General features: G+C 42.9%; 1 protein-coding gene and 1 long non-coding RNA gene across 13 annotated transcripts in view; one reads left to right on the top strand and one right to left on the bottom strand.

Annotated features, from left to right (window-relative positions):
• The window catches only part of ZNF385D (zinc finger protein 385D), a 410,947-nt gene that overhangs the window by 304,323 nt on the left and 84,153 nt on the right, over window positions 1–22,471 (top strand). For 8 of the 11 annotated variants that reach the window (XM_060280667.1, XM_035129146.2, XM_035129148.2 and 5 more), the window contains one exon: window positions 19,261–19,371. The exons of the other annotated variants lie outside the window; for them this stretch is intronic. In XM_060280667.1, coding sequence (XP_060136650.1) covers window positions 19,261–19,371 — 111 coding nt within the window. The remainder of the gene's footprint in view (window positions 1–19,260; window positions 19,372–22,471) is intronic. 11 annotated transcript variants of the gene reach the window in all.
• The window catches only part of LOC118091789 (uncharacterized), a 145,662-nt gene that overhangs the window by 7,557 nt on the left and 115,634 nt on the right, over window positions 1–22,471 (bottom strand). For both annotated transcript variants that reach the window (XR_009558378.1, XR_004693440.2), the window contains exon 4: window positions 11,182–11,398. This is a non-coding gene — a long non-coding RNA (uncharacterized LOC118091789). The remainder of the gene's footprint in view (window positions 1–11,181; window positions 11,399–22,471) is intronic.

Below are 22,471 nucleotides of genomic sequence, written 5' to 3' on the forward strand. Positions count from 1 at the left end.
CCATAACACTTTTATGAGATATCCAGACCAGCTCTTGGGCCTGAAAAATACCTGCATTAAGTCACCTTTTAAAACCTCCTGTATTGGGGCCTCCTGATTCAGATGTTGATATCTCCCCACAGTAATGAGACCAAGAAAGTGGAGAAATTGAACAAGCCAACACAACCTGAGGCTCCCCTTGAATCTTGTGATGGAGAACAAGATAAGATCTCAACTATAACAAGCATACATCTAAGATTACTGTTTCTACCATCTCCTACTTGACCCTTTGGTTATTACCTGAAGTGGACGTTATCTCCAAGTTCATCTGTGGTGGAGATAACTTGCCTCCATAATAAAGTGCAAAGAAGGTTTTTCTCTACTTTCAGTCCCAGATGGCAGTTTCTTGTAAACTGACAAACTAAACCCAGTGTACCATCTGGTACCAACCTTTCGGACAATCCATTAACAACACAGTCCATTGCAAATTTGGCCTGGTTCGGTTTGTATATTTTTCTCGCCACAAATTATTCTTTACAGAATAATGTTAATTAGTAAGTGATAGATAGAAAGATTGCCAGGGACAGCCCATTAATTCCATTTACCTTAATAGCACTTAGATCTTAGCTTGCTGTACAGCTGTATTCAGACTGGATTATAAATGTAATTTTTTGCATCATTAACTTGCCTGATTAATCTTAGACAGCAAAAGCATAATTATAGAAATACGAGACTTTCAGCATGCTGGTTTGAAGATTTGGGTTTTTTTCCTTGTTTGCATCAATGTAAGCGCTGTCGATGAGAAGAGAAGCCAGATACTCTTTCTTTCTTAACAATTAACCTGCATCATGTACCAGTCATTTCTCATTTTTGTGCCCCCCCCCCCATGGCAGCATACCATGTCCAGCTTTTAACAAGTGCAATTACAGGGTATTTGTATAGTAATTGACCACCATTAGCAATATGTTCATGCTGTTCAAGGAGCATTAATGCAACCGCAAGTTGTACATTTCTTAGTATATCGTGTGTTCTCTAATTGTAATTTTCTGGTTGTTGGATGTGAGATAATCGATCTGGGTCCTTCTGGATGCTACGTACACGGTCTACCCCTGAGCTAGTGCCTTCTCAATAATTAAAGATGCTCCAGTTGGAATGATCTAAAGACCTGTTCAGACTGCCAGGCCACAGTGTGTGGGGAGGGTAGGCTTAATCTTTCTTTCTCAAGCTGATCTCCCTGAAAAAACAAAAACCCTTCCATCACATTACAATCGGTGGTGGAATTAGGAGAGTGTGACTGCCGTGGAGCCTCGGGGGCACTACAACTATCATTTAGAATGGAGTGTGAGAGGTGGGGGTGAATTTTGGTGTTGCACAGGGTGTTGTTGAAATTTGAGACCCCAAGCTCCTCCACTGCTACAATGAGACCTGGTCAGGGTGGGGGGGAAGGTCCTAAGGTCCTGTTTCACCAATAGGAATCCCCCCCCCAGCAATTGCTCGCAATGCAAATCTGATCCCTCTAATACCTTTACTTAAAGAAAGAAAAACCCAAATTACTTTTTAGCCACCTATGCTAGTAAAACACTGTGCTGTTTTTCTAGAAAAAAGAGGCACCGCAACTCACCATGAATGCTTCCCTTGTTCTCTCATGATGGCAATGGCGCCCACCTGAGAAAAAGCCCTGGTAAAACAAAGTCTGGTCCTGAAGTTATGGAGTACTTGAAATCATGGGTTACATTCAGGCATAATAGGAAACCATTGTTTTCCATGATAGCAGGGATTGTTAATTCTCCAGATGTTGCTAGATTACAAATCCCAGCATCTCTGACCACTGGCCATGCTGGCTGAGGCTGATGGGAGTTATAGTCCAGCAACATGTTGAGGGCCACAGGTAAGCCATCGTCCCTTCAATATAGCCATGAGCTGTGTCAAGCCTAGAGCTCACACACTTCCCCTTCCCTCCTCTCTTCTTCCTGCAAGGCTTTATTTGAAACTAGCCACAGTTCTCCTTGGGATATCTCAACTTGGGATATCCATATCATATCACAGCACGATGTGAAACCATAGTGTGATCATGGGTTGTTCTCACTAACCACAGACGAAGTAAAGTGGAGATATATAACGGATATTGAAAACTCGAGTAACAACTCTAGTGAAATTACAGTAGCTTATACCAGTTCTTGTGGCACCATAGCCATTGTGCATTACTTTTCCAAAGCTCTACTTTGAAAAAAAGCTTCTTGGTTATGTAAATGTTCGGTAGATTCTGGATTCATTATTTGGGCTAGCCTGTGAGATGTGAGCAGCATATGCCTGGTGAGAATGGGATGGGAAGATCCACATAATGACAGTGTGCTGTGCTGAGACTGACACTGATAGCTCCATTCTGCAGAATTATAATAGGTTGCTCAGAGCACCATAGTTTCCTATCCAGTTCCTAAATCTCTCTATACTGGAAAAGCACAACATAAGCATGTTGCACATATACAGAATTCCCACACTGCCCTGTGGAGGGCAGCTGTTTTGTTTTTGTTTTCCAAAAGAGAAACCTAACATGTTACTACTTTAAAATATTTCACAACAGGATATAAACCCATTCTTAGCTAACCGGTTGTAGCAGACAAGGAATCCTATTGACCCCACACCCTTGCATTTGTAAACGCAGTAATAATTATGGAAAGTGCAGGCTGACAACATAGAGTACACAAACAGAGCCTGCATAACATGTTAGGAACCTTCAGTTCTAATGTTTTATGTTGAAACAGAAAAACTGAAACATGTTCATTTTGCTGGAGCTCCCCCAGCCTCTTGGCCCTGTTTATATTATTATTGCGGTTTGATTATGAAAAGGTCATGGGGGGGGGGGCTGGTTCAATCCAATCTTTGTGCTGAATAAATCTTTGATGGTTTTATTGCTATACTGAACTTCCTTTGCAGTTCAGATGAGTTTGTCTCTCCAGGAAACTGTATGCTCTTAACAGCATTAGAAACGCTGCAAACTGATCCCTGGGGTTTCACAATAAATTTTGCTTGTTTGCATTGTTGCTGGTCTTGGCTTTGCATGCAGGCAACCCAAGTAGAATTCACCTTCAGTCATAAGCTACATAGAATTCCAAGGCATGGACAATCAGATTTCGTTTCCAGCTGATTGAAAAACATGACAAAATGATCTAATACACTGTATTTGAAGGATGCTTTGGGGAAGAGCAGAGGAGGAGGAGGAGGAGGAAGAGCAATAGAGCACATTGCCAGTAGTGAAACTTGTTCAGAATGGAATATTGAAGGAAATGCTTCCATGATATGAAATACAAACCTATGTTTTATGTGAGGGACATACAATCCATTCTGCATCCCAACATTTGCTGTGATGCAGCAGCTAAAAATGCCAGTGCAATTCTGGGCTGCATCAATAGGAGTATAGCGTCTAGATCAAGGGAAGTAATAGTACCACTGTATTCTGCTCTGGTCAGGCCTCACCTGGAGTAGTGTGTCCAGTTCTGGGCACCACAGTTCAAGAAGGATACTGACAAGCTGGAACGTGTCCAGAGGAGTGCAACCAAAATGGTCAAAGGCCTGGAAACAATGCCTTTTGAGGAACGGCTTAGGGAGCTGGGTATGTTTAGCCTGGAGAAGAGAAGGTTAAGGGGTGATATGATAGCCATGTTCAAATATATGAAAGGATGTCATATAGAGGAGGGTGAAAGGTTGTTTTCTGCTGCTCCAGAGAAGCGGACACGGAGCAATGGATTCAAACTACAAGAAAGAAGATTCCACCTAATGGTGGAGTCTCCTTCTTTGGAGGTCTTTAAGCAGAGGCTTGACAGCCATCTGTCAAGAATGCTTTGATGGTGTTTCCTGCTTGGCAGGGGGTTGGACTGGATGGCCCTTGTGGTCTCTTCCAACTCTATGATTCTATGATTTCCCCTGCTGCCATTTATGTGCACCACATAGGGTACTTACAGATGTATACCAAAACCTTTGAGACTTTGTGCCATGCATTTTTTTTCCACCTTTGATTAATGGTGTTGAAAAAGCAGGTAGAAATGTTTATCCATCACTCAGAATTCTAAAACCTGGGCTCATCCAATGAAATTGCCAGGGCACCTGTGGATTCAGGACAGACAAAATGAAGCAATTTCTTCCGAAAAAAACCCTACATTGCTCCCTAGTTGTGACACTGGGAGACAGGGAAGGAGGTCAGATGATGCTGCAATCGGAGAGACTGGAGGGAAGGCAGATTGTCCCTTAAATAGGGATCAAGCCCTGTCTGCCTCTTCAGATCACCTTCAGAATGAACCAATCAGAGCCAATTTTCCCACTCTTGCCTCTTTTGCCCAACGGCTCACAAACATGTCCAGTCTTTTAGGCACCATTTAGGCCTTTTGGCTGAATGTTCTTATGGCTAATTGAACTGTTATAGGTGTTGTGTGGCTTCCACTTCATAGTGGGCAGAGGGAATGGAAGGACGCTATTTAAGCCCCTTACCGTATTGAACCTTATTAATTACAAGAAGACTGAAGGCTGGCAAACATGTTAGAACAGAAGCAGCATGGTTCTGCTAGATAGATAGGCTATCAATAGGTTTTAAATTGAAGGAGAACTTTTGTTGAGTTTGAAACGGATTAGGAGTTTGTGACTGAACAGATCTCAGATACAACCACAGAGCCTTATGCTATCTTTTCATTATTGGTATGACCTTTCACCCTTGCTAACCGTCTTGTTTTGAGTTTTTTCTTTTGCTAAGAAGAGAGATAGTATCTTCTTTCTTTAAATGTTAGTTCAGATTTCTGTTACTTTAATTCACTCTGCTCTCTGTTTCTCAGGGTTGTTTTTTTTTAAAAAAGAACCTGAATGTATAGGACTTAGAAGCATTGGGTCCAATTCTGCTTCTTATAGAAACCACATATTGCTTGATTTCATTTGTCTCCCTGATCATTTTTGGCATTTAATGGGCAGCTAACATAGTTTTTAGAGCAATTTTTTTGGAAACAAGTTGTTATGTAGGATTTCAGGAGACATCACTCAACATCAGCTTCTTCAAAGGTGTATACGGTTCACACAGTGTCAGGTACTGGGGACACACACACACATTTTAAAATATATATGTATACAAAATACAAAAATTGTATAAATACTAGGAATGTGCAATAGCCACAAGATTCACCATATATTGGCATCAATAGTGATGCTGATCTTGTGATGAAAGGCAGTATATTAATGATAATAATAAATCAACAAATAATAAAACAATGGATTTGGAATTGCTCTGATTTTTCAGTTCGACTTGTTGTTTGGATCTGAAGAAGATCTGTTAAAGCCAAAACCCTGTCCTTCCCACATTTACTATAATGGGGAACCTAAAACTGACTGTAGCTCTTTTCCTTCTCATAAGTGGATGAAATTTGCAGGCAAATTTGCAGCTCCTCCAGAGTGGATTAAATCTGCCAAATTCCATTAAGATTCAGCCAGGATTGTGTGTGTGTGTGTGTGTGTGTGTGTGTGTGTGTGTGTGTGTGAAGTTTCTGCCAGAATCTGATGCAGTTGCAAGCATAGTTGCCAAGTCTGAGGGGATGAAGCTTGCCGTCTTTCAGAATTTTAGTTAAAGTGGTCATTTCACAAGGACAGGCTTATCTGAAGCTCTGTCCCCCCCACTCAACTGAAGGGGGTAGGGATCTTCCATCTCTGGGTGAAATTTATGGGCGCAGAAGTCCATTTTCAGTGGATTGTTGTTGTTTAGTCGTTTAGTCGTGTCCGACTCTTCGTGACCCCATGGACCATAGCACGCCAGGCACTCCTGTCTTGCACTGCCTCCCGCAGTTTGGTCAAACTCATGTTCGTAGCTTCGAGAACACTGTCCAACCATCTTGTCCTCTGTCGTCCCCTTCTCCTTGTGCCCTCCATCTTTCCCAGCATCAAGGTCTTTTCCAAGGATTCTTCTCTTCTCATGAGGTGGCCAAAGTATTGGAGCCTCAGCTTCACGATCTGTCCTTCCAGGGAGCACTCAGGGCTGATTTCCTTAAGAATGGAGAGGTTTGATCTTCTAGCAGTCCATGGGACTCTCAAGAGTCTCCTCCAGCACCATAATTCAAAAGCATCAATTCTTCGGCGATCAGCCTTCTTTATGGTCCAGCTCTCACTTCCATATATCACTACTGGGAAAACCATAGCTTTAACTATACGGACCTTTGTCGGCAAGGTGATGTCTCTGCTTTTTAAGATGCTGTCTAGGTTTGTCATTGCTTTTCTCCCAAGAAGCAGGCGTCTTTTAATTTCGTGACTGCTGTCACCATCTGCAGTGATCAAGGAGCCCAAGAAAGTAAAATCTCTCACTGCCTCCATTTCTTCCCCTTCTATTTGCCAGGAGGTGATGGGACCAGTGGCCATGATCTTGGTTTTTTTGATGTTGAGCTTCAGACCATATTTTGCGCTCTCCTCTTTCACCCTCATTAAAAGGTTCTTTAATTCCACCTCACTTTCTGCCATCAAGGTTGTGTCATCTGCATATCTGAGGTTGTTGATATTTCTTCCGGCAATCTTAATTCCGGCTTGGGATTCATCTAGTCCAGCCTTTCGCATGATGAATTCTGCATATAAGTTAAATAAGCAGGGAGACAATATACAACCTTGTCGTACTCCTTTCCCAATTTTGAACCAATCAGTTGTTCCATATCCAGTTCTAACTGTAGCTTCTTGTCCCACATAGAGATTTCTCAGGAGACAGATGAGGTGATCAGGCACTCCCATTTCTTTAAGAACTTGCCATAGTTTGCTGTGGTCGACACAGTCAAAGGCTTTTGCATAGTCAATGAAGCAGAAGTAGACGTTTTTCTGGAACTCTCTAGCTTTCTCCATAATCCAGCGCATGTTTGCTATTTGGTCTCTGGTTCCTCTGCCCTTTCGAAATCCAGCTTGCACTTCTGGGAGTTCTCGATCCACATACTGCCTAAGCCTGCCTTGTAGAACTTTAAGCATAACCTTGCTAGCGTGTGAAATGAGCACAATTGTGCGGTAGTTGGAGCATTCTTTGGCACTGCCCTTCTTTGGAATTGGGATGTAGACTGATCTTCTCCAATCCTCTGGCCATTGCTGAGTTTTCCAAACTTGCTGGCATATTGGGTGTAGCACCTTAACAGCATCATCTTTTAAGATTTTAAATAGTTCAGCTGGAATATCATCACTTCCACTGGCCTTGTTATTAGCAGTGCTTTCTAAGGCCCATTTGACTTCACTCTCCAAGATGTCTGGCTCAAGGTCAGCAACCACACTACCTGGGGTGTACGAGACCTCCATATCTTTCTGGTATAATTCCTCTGTGTATTCTTGCCACCTCTTCTTGATGTCTTCTGCTTCTGTTAGGTCCTTACCACTTTTGTCCTTGATTATGGTAATCTTTGTACGAAATGCTCCTTTCATATCTCCAATTTTCTTGAACAGATCTCTGGTTTTCCCCATTCTATTGTTTTCCTCTATTTCTTTGCATTGCTCATTTAAGAAGACCCTCTTGTCTCTCCTTGCTGTTTTTTGGAAATCTGCATTCAGTTTCCTGTATCTTTCCCTATCTCCCTTGCATTTTGCTTGCCTCCTCTCCTCCGCTATTTGTAAGGCCTCGTTGGATAGCCATTTTGCTTTCTTGCATTTCCTTTTCCTTGGGATGGTTTTCGTTGCTGCCTCCTGTATAATGTTACGAGCCTCCATCCATAGTTCTTCAGGCACTCTGTCCACCAAATCTAAATCCTTATTATGCCTCCCAAATTGTAGGATTATGCCTCCCAAATTGTAGGCAGATCTACCCAAAGGCTTTCATGAAGGAATCTTTAGAATAGTTCCTTAAAAAAGAAAAAGTATAGCACTTTTTAAAATTTAGAATGCTTTTTTTAAATGGAATATGATTTAGAATCACGGAAATGTAGAGTTGGAAAGTACCACAAGGATCATCTAGTCCAACCCCTGCAATGCAGGAATCTTTTGCCCAACATGGGCTTGAACCCATGACCCTGAGATTAAAAGTCTCGTGCTTTATCTACTGAGCTATTCATGGTTGCTCCATCTGAGGGGAGAAAGCTCCCCAACTTTCAGAATGAGGGCAGAACATTGTGGGATGGATGAAATAAAAATCACTTAACCACCTGTAGTGTTTTGTGGGCACTCAGTCTGAAAACTGGCAACATGCTAGAGGTGCCCCAAGGTAAGTGGCTATCAATGACCAACACAACTGGGAGCCTACTTAAGGGATAAGGAGGCTTAGCTGAGTGGTTAAAAAGTGAAGGGAGAGCAATTTAATAATAACTTTGCTAATAATGTTGGACAGCCAGAATTCAATGTAATGAATCCGTAAATACATTGCAATGGAAGACAGGAGGAACAAGTTATAATATAAAGCCAGGAGAAAAGATATTGGCACTAAATGCATGCAGCAAAAGAGGTATGGAAAATCTAAGAGAAGTTTAAAACAAATGGAATAAAAAGTAACAATTAAAACAGATGTTTGTTGAGAAACAGAAAGGGGTTAGTATGAAAAGGAGCAAATAAATCACAAGACGCTGTACAACTGAACAGAGGGGGAGAAAAGGCAGAATGTCTCTACTCTCTTAAATTTCTCAAACATCCCTCCCACAAATCACTATGATTGCGGTGCCCTGGGAATATAATTCACTGTGATTAAAACACAGACCTGCCCATCAAAATGAAATATCCCTCTACTCCCCTCCTCTCCTCTCCACTCCACCTCCTCTCCACTAGAGCTTAGTACCTTTTCCTAGCTTGGTTGGGTGAGCGTTTTTTAAATAAAATTAAATAAAACAAGATGCAGTGTTCACTCTATTTTAAATGGCAAGTTGCTGTGTTCTTTTGGACACCCAGGTCCATAGAGTGATTCAGGAAATGAGGCGGTCTTTGATCCACCTCGTGATGCATTGTGAAGCACGCAATAACAACCTGGGACTGTAAAAACCTCACCTGAATCTCTCCCAATCACCTCATGCGGAGGTCAGCGAACACTTCTGTTCATGCTACCTGGAGTAGGGGGCAGTGACCCTGAACAGAGCCAGGATCCTGCAGTCACAAATGATATTTTGTCTCACTGTTCCTCTAATGATGTGCTGGAGAAGCAAGAGCATACCTTGCCTCCACCTAATGCCTGTCTCACTTCTGACACTGCTGGTCATTCACGTGGGGTGTAATATTGGAACTGATTTACTTGCGAACAGTCCAACATGCAGAGGTTAATAACATGTGGTCAGTTTCCTAGAGGTTAAGGTGTATTTGGGGGAGATGGTGAAGTGTATTTCAGGTGTTACCTCAGTTGTATTTTGCAGGAAGGGACCCAGGTGGCGCTGTGGGTTAAACCACAGAGTCTAGGGCTTGCTGATCAGAAGGTCAGCGGTTCGAATCCCTGCAACGGGGTGAGCTCCCATTGCTCGGTCCCAGCTCCTGCCCACCTAGCAGTTCGAAAGCACATCAAAGTGCAAGTAGATAAATAGGGACCGCTCCAGCGGGAAGGTAAACAGTGTTTCCGTGCGCTGCTCTGGTTCGCCAGAAGCAGCTTTGTCATACTGGCCACATGACCCGGAAGCTGTCTGCGGACAAACGCCGGCTCCCTCGGCCTATAGAGCGAGATGAGCGCCACAACCCCAGAATCGGACATGACTGGACCTGATGGTCAGGGGCCCTTTTACCTTTTATGATGCTAGAAATAAATATGGTGTATGGTATGGTATGGTATGACACAGTATGGCACGGTATACGCTTCCTCGTCCTCCCCATCATATGTTGGGAAATAATCAGACAAGGTCTTTGAATGATTGTCAGGTTCTACTATGGTTTTATGGCGTTTTGTGCTATTTTGGTGGTGGTGGTGTTTTTTACTTCAATTATGTATTGTGTCTTATCTACTGGAAGCTGTCTTGTGAAGACTTGACCCTAAAAGGTAGCCTAGAAAACTTTTAAACAAAAAAAACCTGAAGGCTAACCCCATCTGGCCTATTGATAGGCATCATTGTTTAAATACTCAGTGTTGGCTGATTGTTGGTTGATTTCCATCGCTTCTTTGCAATAACGGCACATCATGAATCATGATAGGCATGGGTGCTAGTAGGACCTCCCCCCTCCCAAACAAAAAAAACAGTTTGTAGTAATTTTTCTATTTAGATAATCACATTTCTGAAGCAGCTGTGTACATACGGTAGTAAATGGTCCCCGAAGACCTTTAGTCATTCGCAGGAATATTCCCTGTAGGGCCCAGTTGCAAGAAATTAATAAAGTCCATACAGCAAGTTCTATGTCTGGCAAAGATACAGTATTAGTTTGCCATGAATGATTAAAGGCAGTACTGTCATTAAAAGCCAATTACTGCATTTGGTCTAGCTCTAGGAAGATCTTTCACATGTAAAGCTTCCTACTGGGAACTGTTATGTAATGCTCATTACCCTTCACAGCATTTTGTTCAGAAATTCACAATAAACTTGAAAACATTCATGACACTTTAATTATTATTTCAATCTCTTGTTTTTTTGCCTGTCCAAGTAAGCATAGAATTTGCTTGTTTGGGAGCCAGTTTCTGGGGAATTCTGATGCGTTGGACGACATCCAGTCGTCATACCTTTGATGTTTTGTTACATGTGTGTGTAACAGAATATGCCCCACCGTACCGTTTAATTGGCATCTGCAGTAAGTCACCCTTTGAAGTAAGCAGCCAAATAGCATAGGCATGCACAAGATAATTACTGGTAAGTGTTGGAGAGTAAATGTACGTGATCGTGATCGCACCACACTGGTTGATGTTTTCCTTTGAGTAGTTCTATTACTGTGTCACTACAGGTAGAGGGATGCCTGAATTAGTGTGGCCACTGGCACATGACCAAAAAGAGTAATTGCAAGAAAAGAGTACCAAGGAGAACATGGATTGGCACAGTGTAGGGAACTTCTTCAAACAGAGGGTTGTCTTCTGACAGCACTTCAAACAGAGGACATTGTAAGGACCGTTCCCACATCAAATGGGGGGGCGACTTTTGCGGGGTCGCGCGCAGCCCCCTGGATCCCAGTGCGTCTCCTGGTAGTTCAGACTGGCTTCATCCCCCCCAGGCTGGATGCTTGGGGTCTTCGCCTACCTCAGTCAACCGCCCAATCCTGCCTGGGGAGGCGTTGCCAGGGGATTGGCCAGGTAAGGGGATGGGCCGCCCTGCCCACACAACAGAAGGTGTAGCTTACCTGGGAAGTGGCAGTCGGCTCCAGAGCTTCTCCCACCCTCCACTCCCTCAATTAAATCTTCTTTTGCAGGTTAACCTCTTCTCCACAGGTACGCAGGCACTGCTACGTCAAGATCACTGTTGAAGGGCCGGAAATGAATTTTTCCTGCATTGGCAGGTTTTGCCTTTCCCGTAGCAAAACGTCACAACTTTGGCGGTTTCAGGCCTTGGGCGGAATCCTTTAATTTGAAAGCATACAAGAAAGTGATTGTGAAAATTAGGAAAGAATTTTTTGATGATGTAGTGATATGATAATTTAAGTACCTCTAAAACGCCATTTTCATGAAGGGCATCTGCTTGGTTTATCACAAGGCTTCAGATGCTAACAGCTTTAATATGAAAAAGTTGGACACCACAGAATTTGAGGTGGCTTTGTAGGTACGGAAGGCGTGGAGAGTTTGATTGCCTTCACAAAAAGAGGAACATTTGAGACAGCAGCTGCTCATTACGTTGCTTTATCTATAGATGGCAGTTTTTTTTCTGGCTGAATTTGATGGCTTCAAACAGATACATATTTCTATCTCTAATGTGTGAGAAGCAGTTTATCATAGTGTTACACTTTTCATTGATACGACGAGAAGCAGCAATTCACAAAAAATATGTAAAAATGCTATAACTTATTATGTCGAATTTCAAATCACTGCCTAATTATTTATCATAATTACTGAAGAAACACTGAATAAATCAGCTATAAAGGGATGAGTCATACATGACAGCACACCCAGAACATGCATTTTTTAAGTGCTTAGCATCATTGGTTCCCATCTGTATTTAAAATGAGTTTATAGGGATTTCTTTTTTCTTCTATTATTAGATATTTTGACAAGCAAGTTCTCTCTGCTGGCTCTTTTCTTTATTCCCAATGTTGATTATTGATCTGGTGGATAGAGTACTGAGAAAACCAGCCGTGTTTCACAGGCATAGAGATGTCCTGGGTAACATTATGTGCATTTCTAGAAATAATTATTAACACGACCATGTGGATCGACAGACCAGGTTATCTGCTGATTGCGCACAATGTAGGAACTCCCTCTCATTAGCAATATAAACTTTCTCTGTAGCTATATCCATGGTATGATATCTTTAAAATCTTAATGTTAATATTCAGCTATGTGAGCTCTGCTCATGTGACATATCTGTGGATATGAACCTGCAGATGGGGAAAAATGGAACTGGGTCCACTGGCCCCATGCATGCTCAGTAGAAAATCTGGAGGCCACGTTTCCAAATTCAACATATAGTGCCAGTGGAAATGATCTTAGCTATAGTTTGTTACAGGGACGCGGGTGGCACTGTGGTGTAAACCACTGAGCCTAGGGCTTGCCAATCAGAAGATCGGTGGTTCGAATCCCTGAGACAGGATGAGCTCCCGCCAACCTAGCAGTTCGAAAGCATGTCAAAGTGCAAGTAGATAAATAGGTACCGCTCTGGTGGGAAGGTAAATGGCGTTTCCATGCGCTGCTCTGGTTTCACCAGAAGCGGCTTAGTCATGCAGGCCACATGACCCAGAAAAATTGTCTGCAGACAAACGCCACCTCCCTCAGCCAGTAAAGCGAGATGAGTGCCGCAACCCCAGAGTCGTTCACGACTGGACTTAACTGTCAGGGGTCCTTTACCTTTACCTTATATAGTTTGTTACATTTAATGAACAGGGCTGCATAGTTTTGTTCTTTCTTGAAGAAGAGACTAAAGATAAGAAATTATCTGATAGATGTTGTAGCTATAATGCTGGAGATACTTTATTGAGATATATGGTGTGGGCATGCTTTTGGTCTGAGGTGGTCGTCCGCATTGGTTTTGTACTGGTGAAATCATTGATATTCACAGGTATCCATGTACTTTTAAATTATATTCATGTAGTATGAGGTTCCGCCCTCCTCCTGCCTTTCAGTGTTTTTAGCCAATGAGTGTTCAGAGTTTCTACTGATGAATGCTTATAGAGAAATCTAGAACCCTCAAACGGCTTCAAAATGACCCAGGAATCCTTTCTCTAAACAATGGACGTGTGTCATTTTGAACTCATTCTATGAGCTTCCTTTGTATGTGGGTCACTGTAGATTTTTCTTTAGATTCAGACAATGGAGAATTACTTCCACTCATTCGAAGCTGCCCACCCCCACACTCCTGTCTTTCCTGGTGCAGAAGTGATTGTTGCCCAGGGAAATAATTGTCAAATCTGGGGTGTATTTCAGTATAGCTATGGCTGTGTGACTAAAGTAAAAGGTAGCAGCAAAAGTAGAAGTTCATGGTTCTGCTCCCCTCAGATTTGATTTAATTCCAACACACACACACACACACACACACACGTTACCTTTACAAAAATTACCCTGTTGACACAAATACAAATGAAACTCACCATTGTACCTCCATAGTACCCTCCAACATTCCTCATGAAAATAGAGACATTTCATTCTAAACCACAGAATATCCCTATTTTCATGCAGAATGTTGGAGGGTACCACTACCCATATTTTGAGAGGGGGGGGTGTTGTGATTGAGAATAATGGGTTACACCAGCTCTGCAAATTCACCCAGTGTTGATATTCTACATTTGGGGGTAGGGGAAGCTGAGAGAGGGAGAAATAATGCACAACAACCCTCGGTAATCCTGTCTCTTGGTGTGTTGGTTATTTTTATTTAATAAAGAAAATTTGGTGTACGTGTGGCCAGGGGTACGAAGGGGAAGTTGACAGTAGCAGCAATGTATGGAGAGGATGTGTGTGAATAAATGCTTTCCCACCCTTGAGAGAAAAATAGGCCAATCCTTGGGGATGGGCTGTTGTTGCTGGTTTAAATTCTTAAATGGGTGTATCCATGGCAAAGCTTCAAAGCCTTTTTTGCTCAGAAATAGAAAAAAAGAACAAAAGAGAAGGGTGGCTTTTTGACCTTTGCTGAGAGTATTGCTGCAGTTATTATGAGGTATAAATAAATAATCACAAGACATACTCTTAGAATACGGTACTTGCTGTTTAACAGTTTAATCTGGAATTTATCCAAGCATGTGCACCTGAACCTTGGTTGCTGTAAATCTTAATTCTCTTTTGACTCCTGACCTCTTCAATCAGAAACTGCATGCCTGATTTTGCAATGAACATAGCATTGCTAGCCTAGGAGCAATGGAACAAAGAGCTACAGTGATGTAACCGGTTCACAACTCATTAAACTTGGGTTGTTTACATGCATCCAGGTTGGCATTGGAAGAGAGCGAAGCTCTTGCTTTTTGACAGGCAGACATTCAATAGGTTAGGCATACAAAAAACCTGCATAGCGAAAGTGGGAAGGGATTTCCACAATGTCACAAAGAATGTCCTCTCCTGGGCTCCCCCCCCCCCCCCAAGCTACCTAGTATGGCAAAACTACCAATCTTAATGTTTCAGAAGGTCTGTAGGGAGGACACCATCATTTAGATCAGGCGTAGGCAACCTCGGCCCTCCACATGTTTTGGGACTACAATTCCCCCATCATCTCTGACCACTGGTCCTGTTAGCTAGGGATCATGGGAGTTGTAGTCCCAAAACATCTGGAGGGCCAAGGTTGCCTACGCCTGATTTAGATGGTTGGTTAGAGTGTGGTGCTGGCAACGCCAAGGTTAAAGGTTCGATCCCCGTAAGGGGCAGCTGCATTGCAGAGGGTTGGACTAGACGATTCTCAGGTCCCCTTCCAACTTTGATTCTGTGAGATGGAGGCTAAGTTGTTTAGGGCTTTGAACATTCATTTGAATGGGGGAGGGAAAGGGTGACCAGTCGATGTTTCCAAGTTATCTTCAGTGGCAGACCCATGTAGAGTGTAGATCAGGGAGTATAGTGGCCAAATCATCTGTGCCCAAGTTGTATGCCCCTTTTGCCAGTGGAGCAAAATACATGCCACCTTTATTCTATGTTGCAGAGTAGGTGCTTTGTCTCACCTCCAGGATGGCAGACATAGCTATAAGGCTTAGTCTTACCAACTTTAGGTCAGCAGGCATTTTCCTTGGAGGCAGCTACAAGTAAGTCATAAAGATGAGTCTGGGAACTCTTGGGTATGCTTGGGCCCATAGCTTGTTGTGAGTTTAGTTTCTCTTTCACCTTTCTTCCTTGCTTCTGTTGTAGCAAGTAATATTATTAAGTAAAGGATCCAGTTGAAGTTTGTCTTACCTGTGTTGAGACAAAAACCTACCCTGCAACATTTGTTCAGGCAAATCATGTTGGCATCCTGCTACTCAGATGTAAGTCCCATTAAGTTTAATGGAATTTACCCCCACGTAAGTGCATGTAGGCTTGTGCGACGAACCCAAGGACTTTGCCACCAATAAATATGCGACAAACCCAGTCCCGGCGTTGTCACTAAACTTTCGGGGATCCGCTGCCACCAATTATGTGACAAAATGTCCTCCCTCTCTATTACAAAAAATGCGACACAGGAATCCAGGGGTGAAACCACCCCCCCCCCACTTATCCTGCCGCCTTAAAATAAACCCCTGTTACTTGGGTTCCTTAGTAAAGAGAGTCTTCCAGCTTACGTGGCCTGGTATCTTGATAAACTCTAGGCTGTTTGACGGACTAACCTCTTGCCTACAGTAAAGGGTCTCAGTCAGATTGATTCCCCACTGCAAAAGTTTGCCCTTTCCACTCTGGCAACTTTGTAGCACCCCAGGTTATCCTCCTAAGCCTCCTCCGTGTAACTCTAAGACACAAACCGTTGCCTCTATTCCGGAGGTAAGTTTTGTCCTCTATTGAGCCACCACTTCTGTGAGTTTAGATACCCAGCTGGAATAACTAAGCACATCCACTAACATTTAAGAAAGCTTTATTTAGACTAGATGACTTTTAAATGCGTAATGGTTTCATGTGTACAGGCTCTTAGATCATATTCTTAGTTTCAATTAACAATGGCAAGATAATATAATTCAATTAAACTCCTCAGAACACTTTAAGATCTCCTACGCCTACCCACACTCTCCCTCGCTCCCACAACCCTCTCCCCCGAATTAACTGCCTCCCATTCCTTTTAAACTCCTGGCAGTCCCGCCCCTCAGGAATGGAATGCGTCATTTATCCAGGAGGTTGGGGTTTAACTCTCTGCACCCTGGAGTTCTTTTGCCCACCAAGTCAATCCGTCACAGCTTGCAACCTTTAAAAAGCACCTAAACAGAACAAACAGACTTCACAAATGTGTATGGGTGAGAGTGTGTGTCTGGTCCACTTGCCAGCATCCCTTTCCTGTAGCAAACATTTGGGCACTTATCTAATATTTATTTTAAACTTTATAGGTTGGCAGCCTTCCCCTCCCCCTCCCCACAAAAATACTCTAGGAGAAAATCCTAGAGCCTAATATAATTCTAGTGCACTCACCCTCACTTGCCTGTCTGCCCTGGCTTTGGTAGGGACTGGGATTTATGGAGTTATATTTGGAAAAGCAATTCTGACTTGCTGTATCAAACAGCAATTGGCAGAGTAGAGATTTCTGCATCTGAACCGGCTTTTCTTAATCACTTTGGCTGCCATCCAAACCTCTTTGCATATAGAACTACAAGCACAAATCATGAGGTTCACATTTTAGAGATGCATTTTGTAGCCTGTCGAATCCTAGATCCTTAATAAGAGAAATACACTTTGTGAGTACAGTACCGTATAGGAAAATTCTGTGTGCTTCGGTTGACATAGGTAAGCCCAGTAGATTTTTCTGTTGGGATGCAGGGTGGCATCTTCTGGAACCGGGGGCTAGATTATTATGCCTTTGATGTGCAGTCAGTCCCAGGTCATAATCAGTACCATAATAATAAATGTTCTCGTGTCCTATTTATAGTGCTTGATCTCAAGAGATGTTTGTTTTTCCTAGGATCCCTTCCATACAAAGAAAAACCAGCTGACTCATGTGTTTCATATCTGTGCTTGAAAAATGGTCATGGATTCTGTTTTAAGAGATCATGAATGCAGAATTTGATTCAACGTGTCAGCATTAAATTCAGATTTAAGGGTGCTTGCAGTTATTATTACTAGGTTTGGGCTCGAATTGATATCCCTTTTCCCACTGTTTTGAGGTTCACCTGATTTGGGATGGGCATTTCAGACAAACCCCCAAAAAGGGAGTTAAAGGAACTCAAAGTAGGTGGTATAAAGCAATTCCTGTCATTTGGAGTGGGAATGGGAGACTTACCATGGCAACAAGGCACACTCTCTCTCTTGGGAACCCCCAAGGAAAGAAAGCTCAGGCAGAGCCCAGGAATTGGTGGTGGGATGACAATAAATAAGTGGTCAGATGGAGAACAGGGAGAAGACTAGGAGTTGGTGGTATAGAAAGCTGAAAAGGTCACAGGGTTTAGTGAGCAGGGAGAGTTTGTGCCAGAGAGAAGTCCGGAAGCGGAAGCAGGAGACGAGGTAGGCCAAGAGGCAGAGATAAGTCGGGCTGGTGAAGAAGCCAGGGTGCCGCCCCCTGCTGCTATGACAAGCTTCCTGCCCCACCCCCCTGATCTCCCAGGACCAGAAGAGGTATGAAGAGGGAGCAACAGAGACAGGCACACCAGCATGGTCTCAGGTGGTTTGGGAAGGACCTGGGGAAGGAGGAGACTTAGGCAGCTGTGGGAATGCGGGGACCTTCAGTCTCCACAACTGCCTCATAGGGGCAAGATCTGCTGAGAAGAGTTGCTGTGCTCATTAGACCTGGCACTCCCTCCAAAATGGCTCGTCCCAATCCACCACCAGCAAATGGGGGTGGCAAATTGGAGGTCTCCATATACAGTTCTCTTATTCAGTTGTTCTGGAGAATTCAGATGACATAACTCCAGATCCATTTCTGTGTTTCCTCTGCAGTCTTCCCATTTTTTTCCAACTGCCACTTTTGTGGCCATTTTCAACTGCTTGAATTTTGATTGCACTGCAGTCCTTGCATGCTTATACAAGCATAGCCCTATTGTTTTCCCTCTGTGGAGCAGTGATTCTGCAATATGGGTAGCGACATGTGTGGCGATAGTTTCTTCTTCCATGCCTTTCTGCTTTCATGTTATATTATTACCGATTCTGCCCTATTAGTCTTTGAGAACAGAAAGTTTTGAGATTGCTTCCCAAAGAGACAAGGAAAGCATTTGTAGCTGAAATAGGTTGGCCATATTGCAAAAATAAAGAATTTTTCTTTGCATCTGTGATATATTTATCCTTTTTTGCACTTCAAATAAAATGCAAAATATGTCTCTCATTGCTCAATAATAAATATTTAAACATCAAAAAAATCTTAATGATTCAGAAATCTTGTGAAGCAAGCGAGAGCTAAAAGTAACTGCACAATGAGTCCTTGACACAATAATCCATTCTACTACTGGTTCTTTTCTATTTTCCCTTGAGTCTTCTATCTTAATTTCTGTGATAGCATGCTTCTTTCGCCATATTCTTCCCACTTGAGAGTTACTGCAGACACACACACAAAAGAGCCAAGAAGGAGAAATGACCCCACTTTCTGTGCTAGAAAAACACAAAATATGTGAATGTTGCAGCGAGTTTCTTTAACACTGAAGCAAGGGAGGAAACATTCAGATCTTGAGTAGTAGCTAACTAAAGTTAAGAAAGAACAGTTTGACATGTCAAAATGTTCAGCACATTTCTTTAGGATCCATCAATTTCTTGCAATGAGATTTTCCAAATTTGTGTCCGATGTACCCTTCAGAGCTCTTTGTTTCATTTGAACCCAATTTTTATTTTTTGCTTAAAAAATAAAATAAAATTGCTACATCTATACAGATAGAAAGATAGTGCTATCTTGGGCTGCAATCCTGTGCACACTTATTTGGAAGTAAAGCTCCTTGTAAGTAAAGACCTACAAGGGTTGTACTGCTAATGTTTAAAAAGAAAATAAGACTTTGGGTTGTATCCAGTGGGAGTCATACTCAGCATAAACTTGAATTAATGGACATGGCTAATGTAAGTCTGTTAATTTCAGTGGGTCTACTCTGTGCAAAGCTTGGTTGGATACGATCCATTGGCAGTATGTAAATTCCATTAAGCATTGTTAGCAAAATTGGCAGACTTCCAAGAGAATAGAAAAGCTTTTATTTCTCCTCCTTTTGTTGCAGATGGACCCAATTCAAAAAGCTGTAATAAATCATACGTTTGGGGTTCCTCTTCCTCACAGAAGAAAGCAAATCATATCGTGCAACATTTGCCAGTTGAGATTTAATTCAGATGTAAGTAGATAATTTATATCTTCTTAAAAATATGTATGCATGAGATAATGGGTTTGGGTTTTTGCTTTGCTTTACTTTGCTTTTTTGGCAATGGAACTTGTATGATATTATTTCACATTTGCCTCATGGTTATGGAGCAATAATGTATATGATTACTTGATACTCATCGGCTCAGCTTTTCTCTTTTGGTTCTCCTTTCTGCAATTTCAGTTCCACAGGTTGAATTATATATAGCTATAGATAAAGTTATATGGAAGCAGATAGGTGCCTAGGCTGACTGGAAGAAAACAAACCACAGTGCTGGGAAACTTCTCTTCAGCAGCACAGGCAAATGTGGTAGGGGTCTAAGGGGCAGGGGGAAAAGGCTTGGGGAAGAGCTGGACATGGTTTGGGGGGCTGGTGGCTTGCCACTTGGATGTAACATTCCTGATATTTTCTCATGTGTGTGATACATTGGCATATTTTAGGGTTGCCATATGTCCTCTTTTTCCAGGACATGTCTTCTTTTTCATGGGTAGAGCCATCATAGTGATCCATTGTTAGAAGTCCTCTTTTTTGCTCTTCAGAATATGACAACCTTATTTTCTTGCTTTTCTACAAAGTCTGGCATATATTGGCAACTGAAAAATACAGTGGTACCTCTGGTTATGGACGGGATCTGTTCCGGAGGCCTGGTCGTATCCCAAAAAGTCCATAACCGGAGGCACCTGTTTGAGCATTTGCGCAGTGCGCAGACCGCTTCTGCGCACGCACGTGTGGCAAAACCCAGAAGTATACACTTCTGGGGTTGCCACGTTCGCAACCCGAAGATTACGTATCCAGAGGGATACGTAACCCGGGGTATCACTGTAATGAAAAGGGAGGGAATACTAGGACGTTGTTCATGCGAATATTCTCAGTGAATATCTGACATTCGTATTGATATAACACAGAAAGCGTACAGAACATCCGAACATCTTGATATTCTGCATTAGGAAGCCTAATCAAATATTGGAGAATGCCCTGTGTTTATACAGAACACTTGACTAATATGAGAACATCCCAATACATTTTTGCACAGTTGGGATATGCGATGGCTTCTGCTTTTATAGGCATGTGCTGCAAATTTTGAAACATTACCATATTTTTTCCTAAGACATACTTTTAGAAGTTGGTAATAGTGCTTGAACTCAGTCTGAAACTGGATGGCCCTGTTGTGCTGTAAAAACCATTTGAATACTTTAGCTCAGTTCACACACACAAACACACCCCGCGCCCCCTCTGCATCTAGAGCCAGTCAGAAGGTTCTCAATTGAGAATGTTTGGCCAAATTGGGGGTGGGGTGGGCTGATGGCAAGAGGTACATAAAAGTGAGCCGGGAAGCGCTTGCCGACGGGCTCTGCATGGTGGTGAATGCCTCCCTCTGTGAGGGAATCCTCACAGCCCTGCTAAAAGAGGTGGTCATTAAACCGCTTCTTTAAAAAAAACAAAAAACATTTTTGGACCTGGCCGATATGACCAACTATTTCCCAGTCTCAAATCTTCCATTCTTGGGCAAGGTGATTGAACAGGTGGTTGCTGAACAACTCCAGGCATGCCTGGAGGATGGGGACCATTTGGATCCCTTCCAATTGGGGTTCAGGACTTATCATGGGGCTGAAACAGCCTTGGTCGTGCTGGTCGATGATCTCTGGTGGGCTGGGGACAAGGGTGAAAGCTGTTTCCCAGTTCTGCTGGATCTCTCAGTGGCTTTTGATGAATCATGATATCCTTCTGCACCGTCCAGAGGAGCTGGGGGCACTGTTATACAGTGGTTCCACTCCTTTCTCCTTGGCCGTGTCCAGAAAGTGGTGTTGGGGGATGAGTGTTCAGACCTCTGGGCTCTCACTTGGGTGCCTCAGGGTTCCGTCGTCTCCCCCGTGCTTTTTAGTATCTATATGAAGCCACTGGGAGAGATCATCAGGGGGTTTGGGCTGGGTGTTCATCAGTATGCAGATGATACCCAACTCTACCTCTCTTTCAAATCAGAACCAGTGTAGGCCGTGAAGGTCCTGTGTGAATGCCTGGAGGTGCTTGGAGGATGGATGGCGGTTAACAGATTGAGGTTGAAACCTGACAAGACAGAAGTACTGTTCTTGGGGGACAGGGGGAGGGCGGGTGTGGAGGATTCCCTGGTCCCAAATGGGGTAACTGTGCCCCTGAAGGGCCAGGTGCGCAGCCTGGGAGTAATTTTGGACTCACAGCTGTCCATGGAGGCGCAGGTCAATTATGTGTCCAGGGCAGCTGTCTACCAGCTCCATCTGGTATGCAGACTGAGATCCTACCTGCCCACAGACTGTCCCGCCAGAGTGGCGCATGCTCTGGTTATCCTACACTTGAACTACTGCAACTCACTCTATGTGGGACTACCTTTGAAGGTGACCCAGAAACTGCAACTAATCCAGAATGCAGCAGCTAGACTGGTGACTGGGAGCAGCCGCAGAGAGCACATAACACCGGTCCTGAAAGACCTACATTGGCCCCCAGTACGTTGCCGAGCACAATTCAAAGTGTTGGTGCTGACCTTTAAAGCCCTAAACGGCATTATTATTATTATTATTATTATTATGGTTTGTTTATACTCCACAATATTAAAATAGCAATATTATTGGCACATGTACACAGCTTCATTTAGTCATCATTTATCTTAGTATTTCTTCAGTGAGTTGGCCAGCAGTATTTACCTGTGATAAAGTTTGTGTACATTGGACATACTGTAAGTTGTATGAACCAATTTCGGTGCAAAAACCTATGGTGCTGAATTTTTGCTGCTGACTAAATTTACTTGGAATAGTATTTCAGATTCTCAGAGCTCATATTATTAATACATGCTGAAAAAGTGCAATTTGGAAACTGAACTAAATACCAACGTTAAACTATGCTTATCTTGAGCTAAGTGCGTTTTTCTTTACATTGAAACAGTATTTATAAAGGTATGTCACTTTAGATTAAGCTTCTGTTTTGATATGAATTGAAAACGAAGCATTTAAAGGTCTAAAATTGCCACCAGGGACTCGCTGCTTCTGCAGATGAAATCCGAAAAGGCAGTTTCAAATGAGTCCCCTGCAGCTCTCAGAAATAT

Source organism: Zootoca vivipara, chromosome 12, assembly GCF_963506605.1.
Source record: "Zootoca vivipara chromosome 12, rZooViv1.1, whole genome shotgun sequence".
In the NCBI taxonomy this organism is placed as follows: Eukaryota; Metazoa; Chordata; class Lepidosauria; order Squamata; family Lacertidae; genus Zootoca; species Zootoca vivipara.